Source organism: Equus quagga, chromosome 1 (assembly GCF_021613505.1).
Source record: "Equus quagga isolate Etosha38 chromosome 1, UCLA_HA_Equagga_1.0, whole genome shotgun sequence".
NCBI classification, from domain to species: Eukaryota; Metazoa; Chordata; class Mammalia; order Perissodactyla; family Equidae; genus Equus; species Equus quagga.
The window spans coordinates 181,382,498-181,400,244 of record NC_060267.1 but is presented as its reverse complement, the minus strand read 5'-3'; the positions used below and the strand labels follow the sequence as shown (position 1 = coordinate 181,400,244).

General features: G+C 36.2%; 1 protein-coding gene across 1 annotated transcript in view; it reads right to left on the bottom strand.

Annotated features, from left to right (window-relative positions):
- RNF13 (ring finger protein 13) overlaps positions 1–17,747 on the bottom strand; it is a 157,747-nt gene that overhangs the window by 19,171 nt on the left and 120,829 nt on the right. Inside the window, exon 8 of the mRNA XM_046657344.1 lies at positions 15,456–15,549. Coding sequence (XP_046513300.1) covers positions 15,456–15,549 — 94 coding nt within the window. The remainder of the gene's footprint in view (positions 1–15,455; positions 15,550–17,747) is intronic.

Sequence of the window (17,747 nt, the reverse complement as noted above, 5' to 3'; positions counted from 1 at the left end):
TTGCAGGCTAGGAGGAAGTGAGATGAGACATTTGAAGTAGTGAATGAAAATAACTGCCAACCAAGAATACTATATCCAGCAAAAAATTTCTTCCAAAAATCAAAGGAGAAATGAAAACTTGGCCATCTTAAAAAAAAACAAACAAACAGGAAGTTCATCACCACTAGACACCCTACAAGAAATGCTGAAGAGAGTCCTACAAATTAAAGTGAAAGGACAATAAACAGCAACACAAAACCATGTGAATATATAATATTTCCTGGTAAAAGTAAATATACAGACAAATATAGAATCCAATAGTGTTGGAATTTAGGGGAGAAAATCACATATAAACCTGGTATCAAATTTTGTAAAAAGCATAAAAAATAATTATAAATCAATATTAATGGATATATGCAATATAAAACATAAGTTGTGTAACTGATACGACAACACGGGAGGAGGCAGAGACGTAAAGGAGTAGAGCTTTTATATGTGACTCAAGTTGTTATCAGCTTAAAATAGATTGTATAACTTTAAGACATTTCATGTAATTGCAATGGTAACCACTAGGAAAATAGTGATAGAATATATACAAAGGGAAATGAGAGGAAATCATAACATATCACTAAAGAAAAAGATCAAGAAAATACAAAGGAAGACAGCAAGAGAAGGAAAGAGATACAAAAAAGCAATAAGGCAGGCAGAAAACAACAAAATGGCAATAGTAAGTCCTTCTCTATCAGTAATCACTTTAAATGTAAATAGATTAAATGCACCAATTAAAAGACATAGATTAGCTGAATAGATAGAAAAGATCCAACCATATGCTCTCCACAAAAGATTCGTTTTACACCTGAGGACACATATAGGGTAGAAGTGAAAAGGTGGAAAACGATATTCCATGCCAATGGGAGCCTAAAATAGCAGCGGTGACTACACTAAAAGCACACAAAATAGAATTTGAGATAAAAACTGTCACAAGAGACAAAGACATTATATAATAATAAAAGGTCAATTCATCATGTAGATGTAACAATTATAAATATATACACAACCTAACATTAGAGCACTCAAATGTATGAAGCAAATATTGACAGACTAAAGGAAGAAATAAATAGCAACATAAGAGTTGTAGGAAACTTCAATACCCCACTTTCAGATGTGGACAGAACAACCACATAGAAGTTCAGTAAGAAAACAGAGGACATGAACACCACCATAGACCGACTGTGCCAAACAGACACATACAGAACATTCCACCCAGCAACAGCAGTATATACATTCTTTTTAAGAGCACATGGAACATTCTCCAAGGTAGACCACAAGTTAGGCAACAAAACAAATATTAACACATTTAGTAAGACTGAAGTTATACAGAGTACATTCTCCAACATAAGGGGAAAAAACGAGAAATCAATAGACAGAAAACAGAGAAGTCCATAAATATGTGGAAACTAATCAACACACTCAAATAACTAATGGGTCAAAAAAGAAATCACGAAGAAATTTAGGAAACATCTGAAGACAAATGAAAATGAAAACACAACACACCAAAATTTATGGAATATAGCAAAAGCAGTACTAAGGTAAGTTTATAGCAGTAAATGCTCATATTTAAAGATGATTTCAAATCAACAACCTAACCTAACACCTCAAGGAACTAGAAAAAGAAGAAGAAACCAAACCCAAAGTTAACAGAAGAAAGGAAATAATAAAGGTTAGAGCAGAAATAAATGAAATAGTGAGTTAAAAAAGAATTGTAAAAAAAATCAATAAAACCGAGAGCTGCTTCACTTTAAAGATCAACAAAGCAGACAAACCATTAGATAGAATAACTAAGAAAAAGAGAAGACTCATAGGTAAAATTATAAATGAAAGAGGAAACAATACAACTGATGTCACAAAAATAAAAAGGACCAAAAGAGACTACCGTGAACAATTATATGCCAACAAACTGGATAGCCAATAAAATCTGGATAAATTTCTAGAATCATACAACCCACCAAGATTGAATCATGAAGGAATAAAAATCTGAATAGACCTATAACTAGTGAAGAGATTGAAGCAGGAATCAAAAACATGCCAATGAAGAAAAGCCCAGGACTGGATGGCTTAACTGGTCAATTCTACCAAACACTTAAAGAAGAATTAACACTGATCCTCAAATGCTTCCCAAAAATCCAAGAGGAGGAAATACTCCCAAACTCATTCTATGAGGCCAGCATTAGCCTGCTACCAAAATCAGACAAAGACACAAGAAAATTACAAACCAAATTCCCTGATGCAAAAATCCTAAACAAAATACTATCAAACCAAATTCAACAGCACTTAAAATGATCATACACCATGACCAAATGAGATTTACTTTATAGAATGCAAGGATGGTTCAACATATGAAAATCAATCAATGTAATACACCATATTAACAAAATGAAGGACAGAAAACACGTGATTATCCCAATTAACGCAGAAAAGGCATGTGACAAAATTTAACACTCTTCCATGATTAAAAAACACTCAACAAATAGGAATAGAAGGAAACTACTTCAACATAATAAAAACCATATATGAAAAGCCCACAGCTAAAGTCATATGCAATAGGGAAAGGCTAAAAGCTTCTCCTCTTAAGATCAGAAACAGGTCAAGGATGCCCACTCTTGCCACAACTATTCAACAAAGAACTAGAAGTTCTAGCCAGAGGAATTAGACAAGAAAAAGAAAGAAAAGGAATACAAACTGGAAAGAAAGAAGAAAAATTATCTCAGTTTGCAGATGACTTGATCTTACTTGTAGAAAACCACAAGGATTTCCCGGAAAAACTGTTATAATTAATAAATAAATTCAACATAGTTACAGGATACAAAATCAAAAATCAGTTGTATTTCTACACACTAACCATGACCAATCTGAAAAGGAAACTAAGAAACAATCCCATTTATTATAGCATCAAAAAAGATAAAGTACTTAGGAATAGACGTAACCAATGAGTTAAAAGACTTGTATACTGAAAACTACAAAACACTGCTAAAACAAAATAAAAGAAGTTACAAATAAGTGGAAAGAGATCCTGTGCTCATGGACTGGAAGACAATATTGTTGAAGTGCCCACACTATCCAAAGTAATCTACAGATTCAATGCAATCTCCGTCAAAGTCCCAAAGACATTTTTCGCAGAAATAGAAAAAAAATCCTGAAATTCATATAGAGTCTTAAGAGATACAAAATAGCCAAAACAATCTTAAAAAAGAACAACAAAGGCCTCACACTCTCTCATTTCAAATTTACCACAAAGGAACAGTAATTAAGACAGTGTGGTGCTGGCATAAAGATAGCTATGTACACCAATGGAAAAGAATAAAAAGCCCCAAAATGAACCCTTGCATATCTGGCCAAATGATGTTTGACAAGGGTGCCAAGATTACACAACAGGGAAAGGATAGTCTCTTCAACAAATGGTGTTGGGAAAACTAGATTTCCACATGCAAAAGAAGTTGTTGGATCCATATATAAAGATTAACTCAAAATGGATTAAAAACCTAAATCTAAGACCTAAAACTATTAAACTCCTAGAAGAAAACACAGGGAAAAAAGTTTCAGGACACTGAATTTGGCAATGATTTTTTGGATATGACATCAAAAGCACAGGCAACAAAATTAAAAAATTAAAATTACACCAAACTTAAAAAACTTCTGCACATTAAAGGAAACAATCAACAGAGTCAAAAGGCAACCTATGGAATGGAATGGAAGAAAATAACTACAAATCTTGTATCTGGATAAGTGAATATGGAACTTCTACAACTCATCAATAACAATAAAAATAATGCAATTAAAAATTGAGTAAAGGCCTTAAATAGACATTTTTCCCAAGACAATATACAATGACTAATAAGCACATGAAAAGATACTCAATATCACTAATCAGTAGGGAAATGTAAATCCACACTGCAATGAATATCCCCTGACACCAGTCAGGATGGTTACTATCAAAAGAACAAAAAATAAGTGTTAACAAGGATGTGGAAAAGTTGGAACCCTTGTGCATGGTTGGTGGGAATATAAAACGGCACAGCCATTATGGAAAACAGTACAGAAGTTCCTAAAAAATTTAAGAATAGAATTACTACATCATCTAGCAATTCCACTTCTGGGTACACACCCTAAGGAATTCCAAGTAGGGTCCTGAAGAGATGTTTATATACCTATGTTCATAGCAGCAATATGCACAACAGCTAAGAGGTGAGAGCAATCCAAATGTCTGTCAACAGATGCATGAATAAAGAAAAAGAGTTATATATATACAATGGAATATTATGCAGCCTTAAAAAAGAAGGAAATCCTGCCACATGCTATAACATGGATGCACCAGGAGGACATTATGGTAAGTAAAATGAGTCAGTCACAAAAGGACAAATATATGATTCCATGCATATGAAGTATCTAAAGTATTCAAAAGCATAGAAATAGAAGGTAGAAAAGTGGTTATCAAAGACTGGGGGAGGGAAATTAATGAGTATAGGGTTCAGGGTTGCAAGATTAAAAAGTTTTAGAGATGTATAGTACTATATCATAACACATTTAACACTACTGAAGCATACACTTAAAAAATGGTTGTGATAGTAAATTTAATGTTATGTGTCTTTTATCACAATTAAAAAAAGATAAGATTTAAGAAAAAAAATTGCTGAAGGTAAAATAAAGACTTTCTCAGACAAAAAAAACTTAAGGAAATTTATTGCCAGTATACCTGCCCCATAAGCAATATTAAAAGAAGTTCCACAGAGAGAAGGGAAAGGATACAGGTCAGAAACAAAAATATACATAAAGAAAGGAAGAGCGCCAAGGAATGAATAAGTGAAGCTAAAATGAAAACTTTAATTTTTCTAATTCTTAATTGACCTAACAGATAACGGTTTGTTTAAAATAACAGCAGCAACAATGTATTCAAATATGTATGCTTATCTATATTTATATATGCCTACATATACTAAGATGAACAACAGTAATGATGCAAGGGATGCGGGACGGGAGAAATTAGGAATATTTTGTTATAAGCTACTTCGGTACCTGTGAAGCAATATATTGTTATTTGAAAGTACACTTGGATTAGTTGTAAATCTGTAGTGCAAACTCTAGGGTAAGCACTTTCTAGTAAATTTTAAAAGTATTATAATTGATATACTGAGACAGGAGGGAAAATGGAATCATATAAAATGCTCAATTAAAACCACAAAAGGAAGAAAAAGAGTAGAAGACAAAAAGTAGGAAGAAATAAGGGCAACAACAACAAAAAGTAACAAATATAGCAGATATTAATCCAACTACATCAATAATCAGTTTAAATGTCAATGGTCTAAATATGTTAACTAAAAGACAGATTATCAGAGTGGATCAAAAAACAAGGACAAGCCAACTACATGTTGTCTGTAAGAAACCCATTTTAAATATAAAGACATATATAGCTTAAAGGTAAAGAAATGGAAAAAGGTATACCATGCTGCTTTAGACTGCATGTGTTTCCCCAAAATTCATATATTGAAGCCTAATTTCCAATGTGATGGCATGGAGGAGGGGGTGCATTGGGAAGTGATTAGGTCATAAAGATGGGAGCCCGCATGAATAGTATTAGTGACCTTATAAAAGAGACCCCAGAGAGCTCCCTCGCCCCTTCTGCCATGTGAAGACACAGCAAGAAGACAACTGTCTATGAATCAGGAAGAGGCCCTCAACAGACATCAAATCTGCTGGCACCCTGATCTGGGACTTCCCAGGCTCCATAACTGTGAGAAGTATATGTTTGTTGTTTAAGCCACCCACTCTATAGTGTTTTTGTCATAGCAACCTGAACATACTAAGGCGCATGCTAATAACATTAATGAGGCAGAGTAGTTGTGTTTCAGACAGAGCAGACTTCACAGCAAGGAAAGTTATCAGAGATAAAGAAGGGCATTACACAATGATAAAGTGGTCAATACTCCAAGAAGACATAATAGTCCTTCATGTGTACATGCCTAAAAATAGAGCATCAAAATACATATGGCAAAAACTGATATAACTAGGGGCTGGCCAGATGGCGCAGCAGTTAGATATGCAGCGAACCAGGGTTTGCCAGTTTGGATCCCAGGTGCGGACATGGCACCATTTGGCAAGCCATGTTGTGGCAGGCGTCCCAAGTAGAGGAAGATGGGCACAGATGTTAGCTCAGGGCCAGTCTTCCTCAGCAAAAAGAGGAGGATTGGCTGCAGATGTTAGCTAAGGGCTAATCTTCCTCAAAAAAAAAGAAAAAAAACCTGATATAACTACAAGAAGAAACAGATGAATCCACAATGATATTTGAGACTGCAACACCCCTCTATCAGAAAAGGACAGACTCAGTAAGCCAAAAATCAGGATATAGTGGAACCCAATAGCATCATCAATCAAATAGATATAACTGACATAAAATATTTCATCCAACTAGAAGCAGAATATATATTCTTCTCAAGCTCACATGGAACATTCACCAAGGTAGACCACATTCTGAGCCATAAAACACACATAAGCAAATTTAAAAGAAATCACACAATGTCTGCTCTCAGATTACAATGGAATTAAACTGGAAATCAATATCAGAAAGAGGGCTGGAAAATTCAAGAACACTTGGAGATTAAACAACTCATTTCTAAATAACACATGGATCAAAGGAGAAACCTCAAGAGAAATTTTTAACTAAATGAAAATGAAAATACAACTTAGCAAATTTGGGGAATGCAATGAAAGCAATGCCTACAGGGAAAGTGACAGCACTGGATATATATATCAGAAAAGAAGAAAGATCTAAAATCAATAATCTAAGCTTCCACCTTAGGGAACCAGAAAAAGAAGAGCAAATTAAATCCAAGGAAAGCACAAGACAAGAAATAAAATTTAGAACAGAAATCAATAAAGAAAACTCAATGAAACAAAAAGCTGGTTCTTTGAAAAGATCTGTAATATTGACAAGCTTCTAGCCAGGCTAAGAAAAAAACACAAATTACTAATATCATAAATGAAAGAGGGGTCATCACTACTGATTCCATGTATATTAAAAGGATAATAAAGGAATAATGTGAACCATTTTATGCCCACAAATTTGATAACATGAAATGGGCCAGGAGAAATAGATAATCTGAGTAGGCCTATTATCTGTTAAAGAAACTGAATCAATAATTAATAACCTAACAAAACAGAAAGCACCAGACCCAGATGGTGGTGCAGGTGAATTCTACCAAACATTTAAGGAAGAAATGATACCAATTCTTTAATAATCTCTTCCAGAAAACAGAAGCAGAGGGAATACTTCCTAATTCATCATACGAGGCCAACATTGCCCTAATACAAACACCAGGTAAAGATATCAGAAGAAAAGAAAACTATAAATATCTCTCATGAACAGAAGAAAGGAAAACTATTAATATCTCTCATGAACAGAGATGATAAGTTCTCAACAAAATATTAGCAAATTGAATCCAACAGTGTATAAAAAAATTATACTCCATGGTAAGTGGGAATCCCAAGTGGATCAGAGATTCAATGCAATCCCAATCCCAGCATTTTTTGCTTTTTTGGATGTTAACAAACTGATTCAAAAGTCTCTCTGGAAACACAAATGACCAGAACAGCCAACACAATATTGAATAAGAAAGTTGAAGGACAGCTACTGTCCCACTTAAAGACTTACTATCAGGCCATAATAATTAAGACAGTATGGAATTGGTGAAAAGAACAGATGTATAGATAAATGGGACAGAATAGAAAGCCCAGAAATAGATCCACACAAATATAGTCAAATGCTCTGACAACAGAGCAAGAGAGAAAGGACAGTCCTTTTAACAAATGGTGCCAGAACAATTCGGCATGCCAAAAAATGAATCTAAATAAAAGAATTTTATCAACATGATAAAGGGCATTTTTGAAAATCATACAACTAACATCATACTCAACAGTGAAAGACTAAAAGCCTTCCTCCTGAGATGAGGAACTAGACAAGGACGTGCACTTTCACCACTGCTATTCAATGTTGTACTGAAGGTTCTACCCAGAGCAGTTAGACAGGAAAAAGAAATAAAAGGAATCCAAATTGTAAAGGAAGAAGTAAAACTATGTCTATTCACAGGTGACATGATCCTGTATATAGAAAATCCAAAGAATCTACAAATAAGCCGCTAGAGCTAATAACTTCAGCAAAGTTGCAGGTTAGAAGCTCAACATGTGAAAACTAGTTGGGTTTCTATATACCAGCAATGAACAATCCAAAATGGAAATTAAGAAATCAATTCCATCTGCAATAGCATCTAAAAGAATAATACACCTAGGAAAAAAAATCTAACAAAGGAGATGACAGACTTGTACACTGAAAACTACAAGACACTGATGAAAGAAATTAAAGAAGAACTAAATGGAAAGACATCCCATGTTCATGGATTGGAAGACAATATTGTAAAGATGTCAACACTAACCTAAGAAATCTACAAATTCAACACAATTCCTATCAAAATTCCAACAATCTTTTCTGCAGAAATGAAAAATTTGACCCTCAAATTCAAAAGGAATTGAAAGGAATCCTGCATAACCAAAACAATCTTGGAAAAAGAACAAAGTTGGAGCACTGAACGCTTCCCAATTTCAAAACATGCTGCAAATGTAGAGTAATCAAAACACTGTGGTACAGGCATGAGGACAGACATATCGACCAATGGAATAGACTTGAGAGTCTAGAAATAACCCCATACATCTATGGCCAATATTTTTAACAAGGGTGAAAGTCCATTCAATAAGGAAACAGTTTCTTCAACTGATGGTGCTGGGACAACAGCATTTCCACATGCAAAAGAATAAAGTTGGAGCCCTACCCCACACTATATAAAAAGATGAACTGAAAATCCATCAAAGGGGGGCTGGCTCGTGGCATAGTAGTTAAACTTGTGCACTATGCCTTGGCAGCCCAGAGTTCGTGGGTTCAGATCCCGGGCACAGACCTACACACCACTCATCAAGCCATGCTGTGGCAGCATCCCACATGTAAAAGTAGAGGAAGACTGGCACAGATGTTAGCTCAGGGCCAATCTTTCTCACCAAAAAAAAAAAAGAAGAAAATCGATCAAAGACCTAGTATGAGCTAAAACCATAAAACTCTTAGAAGAAAACACTGGGGTAAATCTTTATGACCTTGGATTTAGCAATGTATTCCTAATTGTGACACCAAAAGCATGAACAACAAAAGAATAGAGAAATTATACTTCATCATAATTAAAAATGTTTGTGTTTCAAAGGACATCAGTACGGATGTGGAGAAATAAGAACACTTATGCACTGCTGCCAGGAATGTAAAATGGTGCAGCGCCTGTGGAAGATAGTATGGCAGTTGCTCAAAGAGTTAGACACAGAATTACCACATGACCAAGCAGGACCACTTTTAGGTATGTACTCAAAAGAACTGAATCCAGGAACTCAAACATATACTTTTACACCAACTTTCATTGCAGCATTATTCACAATAGCCAAAAAGTAGAAGCAACCCAAGTGTCTATCAGCAGATGAATACATAAACAAAATGTAGTAAAAACATACAATGGAATATTATTCAGCCATAAAAGAAATGAAGTTCTGATCCATGGATACAACATGAATAATCCCTGAAAACATTATGCTAAGTGAAATAAGCCAGATACAAAAGGACAAATGTTGTATGATTCCACTTGTATGAAATGTCTTGGATAGGCAAATTCATAAGGACAGAAAGACTAGAGTGTCCCAGAGATGAGGAAGGTGAGAACAGGGAGTTATTGTTTAAGGGGTACAGAGTTTCTAGAGTCATGAAGATGTTTTAGAAATAAACGGTGGTTATGTTTGCAAAAACATTGTGAAAGTAATTAATACACTGAATTGAACCTTTAAAAATGGTTAAAATGACAAATTTTATATGTACTTTATTAGAATAAAAAGAAATTATTAACAAAAGAATCTAGACAAGACCTTACACTATTCCCAAAAATTAACTCAAAATGGATCACAATAAAAGGCAAAACTATAAAACTTTCAGAAGATATATCTTCTATGTTATCTTCTAGAAGGTAACAGAAATCTAGATGATCTTGGGTTTGACAATGAGTTTTTAGGTAAAACACCAAAAGACTGATCCATGAAAGAAAAAACTGATAAGAGGGACTTCATTAAAATTGAAAACTTCTGCTCTGAGAAAGACATTGTTAGAGAATGAAAAGACAAGTTACACAGTGGGAAAAAATATTTGCAAAATACATATCTGATAAAGGCCCGGTATCCAAAATATATAAAGAGCTCTTAAAACTTAACAATAAGAAAACACAACCATCTTAGGCTGCTATAACAAATACCATATATTGGGTGGTTTAAACAACATTTACTTCTCAGAGTTCTGAAGGCAGGAAGTCCAAGATCAAGGGGCTGGCAAATTCAGTTCCTGGGAGAGCTCTCTTCCTGATCTGCAGATGGCTGCCTTCTTGCTGTATCCTCACATGACAAAGGATCATCTCTCTTGTGTCTCTTCTTATGAAGGCACTTAATCCCATTCATGAGGGCTCCACCCTCATGACCTAATTCCCTCCCAAAGGCCCTACCACCAAATAGCATTCCAATGGGGATTATGGCTTCAACACTGAGTTCTGGAGGGACAGAAACATTCAGTCCAGTGCACAACCCAATTAAAAACTGAGCAAAAGATCTCACCAAGGAAGATACACAGATGGCAAATACAAATAAGCACATGAAAAGATGCTCAACATTTTATGTAATTAGGTTATGAGATATCACTATACACCTATCAGAATGGCTAAAATACAAAACACTGACAAGACCAAATGCTGAGGAGGATGTCGAGCAACACAACTCTCGTCCATTGCTGGCAGGGATGCAAAGTGGTACAGCCACTTTGGAAGACAGTTTAGTAGTTTCTTATAAAGTCAAACATAGTCTTACCACATGATCTAGCGATCATGCTCCTTGGTATTTACCCAAATGTGTTAAAAACTTATGTCCACACAAAAACATGCATACAAAAGTTTATTGCAGCTTCATTCTTAAAAACAACTAAGATGTCCTTCAACAGGTGAAATGGATAAACATCGTTTGATACAGCAATAAAGAGAAATGTGCTATCAAGCCACAAAAAGTCATGGTGGAACCTTAAATGGGTATTGGTATTCCAACTATATGACATTCTGCAACAGGCAAAACTATAGACAGTAAAAAGATCAGTGGTTGCCAGTGGTCTGTGGGAGGGAAGGAAGGAGAGAGGACCAGATAGAGCATGGGATTTTTGGAGCAGTGAAACTATTCTGTGTGATATCATAATGATGACTATATGACATTATACATTTGTCAAAATGCAAAGAACTGTACAATGCGAAGAGTGAACTCTAATGCAAACTATGTATGCTAGTTAATAGTGTATCAATATTTATTCATCACTTGTAGCAAATGTACCACATTAATGAAAGATAATAATATTAGGAAAAATTGTAAGAGGGGAGGAGCATATGGGAGCTCTCTCTACTTTCCACTCAGTTTTTCTATAAACTCAAAACCTCTCTAAAAATAAAATCCATTAACTAAAAAGCAAGCAAAAATGTTCTTTAACCAAAGGCAGGGGCACTATTATTTAAAATGTCAATGTCATAAAAGACAAAGAAAGGCTGAAAAACAAGTCCAGATTAAAGAAACTTAAAGAAATATGGGGGTCTGGCCCTGTGGCCAAGTGGTTAACTTTGCACGCTCTGCTTCAGTGGCCCAGGGTTTCACCGGTTTGGATCCTGGGTGCAGACATGGCACTGCTCATCAGGCCATGCTGAGGCGGTGTCCCACATGCCACAGCTAAAAGGACCCACAACTAAAAATACACAATGATGTACCGGGGGGGGCGGGGGGGGGGGGTGGGGCCTTTGGGCAGAGAAAGGAAAAATAAAATCTTTAAAAAAGAGAAAAAAAGAAAGAAGTATGGTAACTACATGCAATAGGTGATACTGACTAGATACTATAGTGGAAGAAAAAAATAAAGGAATCTTATTGGAACAATTGACAAAACTGGAAAAAGGACAGTAAATTAGATTGAAATAGTCCATCAACAAACTTCCTGAAGTTGGTGACTTCAGTGAAGCACAGTAAAGGAATCTCCTTATTCTTAAAGAAATACACATGAAAATATTTGGAGATAAAGGATCATGATGTATGTAAATTACTCTCAAATCCTTCAGATGAAAAATTTTATATACATACATACGTAAAGAAGGAGAGAGAAAGCAAAACTGATAAAGTAGTGGGTTGACTAGTGGCCTCCAAAAATCCATGTCCACCTGGAACCTGTAACTGTTACCTTATTTAGATACAGGTCCTTTCCACTTGTAACGAACTAAGATGAGGTTCTGGGTTTGAGCGTCCTTATAAGAGAGGGAAATTCGGATGCACACACGCAGAGGGAAGAAGCCCATGGGAAGATGGAGGCAGAGATTAGACTCACGCTGCCACAGCCAAGGAAAGCCAAGGATTGCCAGCGGCCTCCAGAAACTAGGAAGAAGCCTTCCCTGGAGCCCGAGGAAGAAAACACCTTGGCAACCGCTTGATTTTGGAATTCTACCTTCTAGAACTGTGAGAAAATAAGTCTCTATTGTTTTAAGCCACTCAGTTTGTGGGACTTTGTTATGGCTGCCCTCTGGAAACTAATACAGTAAGTAACAGGTGACTCTGGGCAAAAGGCATGTGGCTGTTCTTTGTACTATTCATGCCAAGTTTTTGCCCTGTTAACAGAGTCTTTCTCAGAGCAAAAGGTTTTAACTTAGAAGCAAGATTTTTCTAGGTTTGAAATTATTTTCCAAAAGGTTAAAGAAGAATACAATAGGACAAATGACTTGAATAGACACTTCTCCAAAAAAGATGGACAAATGGCTAATAAGCACATGAAAAGAATTTATAAAAAAACCCAGAAAATGACAAATGTTGGCAAGGATATAGAGAAAGGGAAACACTTGTGCACTGCTGGTAGGAATGTAAAATGATGTAACCACTAGGAAAAGTGGCATGGCATTTCTCAAAAAATTAAACAGAGAATTAGCATATGATCTGGAAATTCCACTTTGGCTATACACCCAAAAGAAGTGAGAGCAGAGACTCGAATAGGTATTTGTGCACCCATGTTCACAGCAGCGTTGTTCACAATAGTCAAAAGGTGGAAGCAACCCAAGTGCCCATCGACAGATGAGTGGATAAATAATATGTGGTAGACACACAGAATATTATATTATTATTCAGCCTTAAAAAGGAAGAAAATTTTGACACATGCTACAACATAGATGAACCGTGGAGACATGGTAAGTGAAATAAGCCAGTTACTTACTATTTCACTTAAATGAGGTCCCTAGAGTAGTCAAATTCATAGAGACAGAAAGTAGAAGGGTGGTTGTCACCGGCTGGGGGAGGGAGAAATGGGGAGATGTTGTTTACTGGGGACAGAGTTTCAGTTTGGAATGACGGAAAAGTTCTGGAGATGGATAGTGGTGATCATTGCACAACAATGTGAGTGTAATGCCACTGAACTATACACTTAAAAATAGTTAAAATGGTAAATATTATGTTATGTATATTTTCCTATAAGAAAATACAATAGCTGTGTGTACGTGTTTGGAGTGGGGTGACCTGACAAGCTGATTTTAAGTTTTACGCGAAATGCAAAGTGTCAAGAATAGCTAAAAACTGTTGAAGGAGAACAAGGTGGGAGGATTAACTCTATCAGAGATCAAGACCTGCTCTGACCCTACAGTAACTGAGACAGTGTGACACTGGCGTGAGGATAAACAGCAAGGTCAACAGAAGTCCAGAAACAGCCCACACATACATGGCCACTTGATTTATGTCAGCGGTGACAGTGCAGAACAGCGCATTTTTAATAAGTAGCTCTGGGACCACTGGATATGCTTATGTAAAACATCAAATTGGAAACAACTTAAATTGGACCCCCATTTTACAGAATCACTTTAGGTGAATTAAACACCCAGACATGAAAGGCAAAACTATAAAGCTTCCAGAAGATCATATAACACCTATGTGATCTTGGGGTAGGGAAGAAGTTCTTTTAAAACATGCAAAAACTACCATAAATGAAAAGAACTTTAGTCCTGTGAAAAAAATAAGCCACAAACTAGAGGACAGTTAAAACACATAAAATCAGGGGGGCTGGCTCTGTGGCCTTGTGGTTAAGTTTGGCATGCTCTACTTCAGCAGCCCAAGTGCAGGTCCCAGGCACAGACCTACACCACTTGTTAGCGGCCATGCAGTGGCAGTGACCCACACACAAAATAGAAGAAGAGTGGCAGAGATGTCAGCTCAGGAAGAATCTTCCTCAAGCAAAAAGAGGAAGACTGGCAATAGATATTAGCTCAGGATGTATCTTCCTCAGGAAAAAAAAAAAAAAAAACGACTCCTGAAGCCAGTCCTCAAACTACTTCTGGTCTATGAATAACTCTTACTTAATCCATACTGTATGATGATAGTGCACGGCACTTTTATAAATTTTCATCTCTATTTCTTTTAACATGTGATTTTTCCTATTTTTTGTTGTTAAATTTTGTATTTTTCATAAAATAATAGTTATTGTAAATGGTAGGTTTTTCAAACATTTTATTACTTAGAAAATAAAAATTTGGCAGAACTAAGTTTTAATGCCTTCTTATTTCTCCTCTCCATTCTCTTTACATTTTCTCTGCTGAATTAATAAACAGAACATTTTTACTAGTATATGAAATTGAAAAGTGGGAACTACTAGCCAAAAGGATTTAACAACCATGTACCTGCACTCAGAGCTCACCAGAGCATGGACAGGAGAAACAATATTGGTTAGAGTATTAGACCCATGCCCCTCCTAGCTCTGTCAGTACTGGCTGTGTGACATTAAAGGTTTTCCCCTCTCTGACCCTCTTATTTCCTCATTTATAATACCTGTTATAGTACCCATTTCACAGAAATATGAAAATTAAATGGGCTGATACATTTAAAATGAAATGACGCATAATAGCTACTTAGGTGTTTAGTTAATAAAACACTATTAACCATGTGTTTAGTTAATACAATGTTAATACAGTGATGTATGGTGGGAGAGAGTGGGAGGAACTCAGTGGGAGCAGGCCACCTGAGCACAGAGAAATAGATTTAATCCACTGATGTTTAGAACTGCTAGCACATTACGATAATAAAAAGCATTTGATCAACTTCATTATTGTTTTTAAATTCTCTGCAGACCATGTACCCACTTCTTGCCTTCACCAGAACAGACCACAGCAAAAGAGCGTCTCCCACCTTCATTCACTCCTGATTAACTGAGCGTCAGGCACAGAGCATGGCAAGGACTGAGAGGGCAGGATCAGAGCACGGTCACCATGTATTCTTAGTAAGCTAAGTGTACTTCTTTAGAAATGCAAGCGTTCCTTTACCTTTTTTGAATTTATGTACAGGCAGTTTCTTCAGTTGATCTTTACGAAGTCTGTTTCTTCTAGCTCTATGTCTATCCTGGACAAATTTTGTGATCTAAAAATAAAAGAGAAAAAAAGGGAATTAGATATTAAATATGCAAATAGGAAATGACCAATATCTTTGAAATAACAAATATCTTCTAAGCTGCTACAAATCAATTCAATTTACTTAAATTCTAATTGCAATATTATTAAAGCATTAAATTACAGTAGTGATTAGTTACCCCATAAATTATTCTTTGAATTTTTGTTCATTGACTTAAATGATCTTTAATGTACTCTGAGAGAAACATTATAAATCACATATGACTATTTATTTGTAAAAATACAGATGGTAGACTATAGGTTACAAAGACTCCACTGGCTCAAAAAAAACAGGAGGGCTGAAATTCCTATAAGTTACAAACTAGTAAATTTTCAAACATTCACTTATTAGTCACCACACTTTCAGTTCTAGTCGCAAAATAGACAGAACTAACACAGAACGCCTGTACTACAAATATTCAGAAACACTAAATAAAATATATAAAATATTTTTAACTATAAATTACTATGCTTACAAGAATGAAAAGGAAGCCCAGAGGGTGAGAACTAAATGCCAAAAGCAACATCCGTAAAATAAAATTTTGACAAATTTGACTGTATTGAAGTTAAGGAGTTCTGTCCTCAAAAGACACTGTTAAAAAATAAAAGATAAGCCACAGAGTGGGAGAAAATATTGGCAAATTTCATATCTGATAAGGGCTTTTCATCCAGAATATATAAAGAACTCAAAATTCAATAAAAAGAAAACAAGAGGAGTGAAGTCAGCATCACGGCGGAGTGAACTTGCCCTTCTCTCTTCTCCAACATATAATGAAAAGGGACATTCCTACTCCAACGGAGGACATCCTAATACAACCCAAAAACATCGGAGAGGCATACGCAGCCATATGATGCAGGGCAGAGAGGCTGGAGCCCCCCTCAGAAGAGCTGGAACGGGGTAAGAGAGAACTTCGCTCACTCCCCTAAAGACTGCGATCCAGGACCAGGGGTGGCCTCTGAGAGGAAAGGAATGGAAGACGGGATGTCCGTTTGCAGGAACATCAAGGACCCCCAAGAGCCAGTGCAGCCTAGAGGGAGGACCTCTACCAGGGCGAGAGCTTTCGCGGGGGGTGAATTCATCAAGCCAACACCCCAGGAGAGCAGATAGCGAGAGCAGAGCAAGAAAGCCCCAAGAGCACACAGGAGAAAGCTGCCCTCCCCCCACCCGCCCCACACCTGCTCCAAGCCTGGGATCTCAGCTGAAGGCACAGGGCTCAGAAAACATGGATCTTGACCCACACACAGTGGTGATAGCCAGTAACTGCAACAAAATAATATCAGGACACATAAGACAAGAACCACCCCTTCTAGCAATATCAAACATTATATCAAATCTCCAGAGAGAAAACGACAAGAATCCAGAATTCAGTCATGAGGACACAGAAATATGTAATCTAAATGACAATGAATTCAAAAGAGTTATCATAAAAACTCAACAAGGTAAAAGACAATGTAGAGGAACAATCCAATGAGTTCAAGAGCTACTTCACAAAAGAGATTGAAACTATAAAGAAGAATCAGTCAGAAATATTAGAGATGAAAGACACAATGGAAGAGATAAAGTATGGATTCCCCAAATGCTCAAGTGGACATCACAGAGGAGCAAACCAGCATAATCAAAGATAGACATGTTGAAATGTTCCAGACAGAGGAGAGAGAACCAAGACTAAAAAGAAATGAAGAAAGTCTCCAAGAAATATCCCACTCAATGAGGAAATGCAACATATGAATTATAGCTTTTCCAGAAGGAGAAGAGAAGGAGAATGGAGCAGAAAATGTGTTCAAAGAAATAATACCAAAGATTTTCCCAAACCTAGGGAAGGAGATGGAAATCTGTGTGGAAGAGGCTTCCAGATTTCCTACATTTGTCAGTGTAAAAAGACCTACTGCAAAAGCATATAGTAGTAAAACTGGCAAAAATGAATGACAAAGAAAGAATACTCAGGGCAGCAAGGCAGAAGAAAATAACCTACAAAGGAACCCCTATCAGGCTTTCAGCGGATTTCTCTGCAGAAACCTTACAAGCTAGGAGTGAATGGAATGACATATTCAAATCTTTGAAAGACAGAAATTTTCAGCCAAGAATACTCTATCCAGCAAAAATATCCTTCAGATATGATGGAGAAATAAAATCTTTCCCAGACAAACAAAAGCGAAGGGAGTTCATAG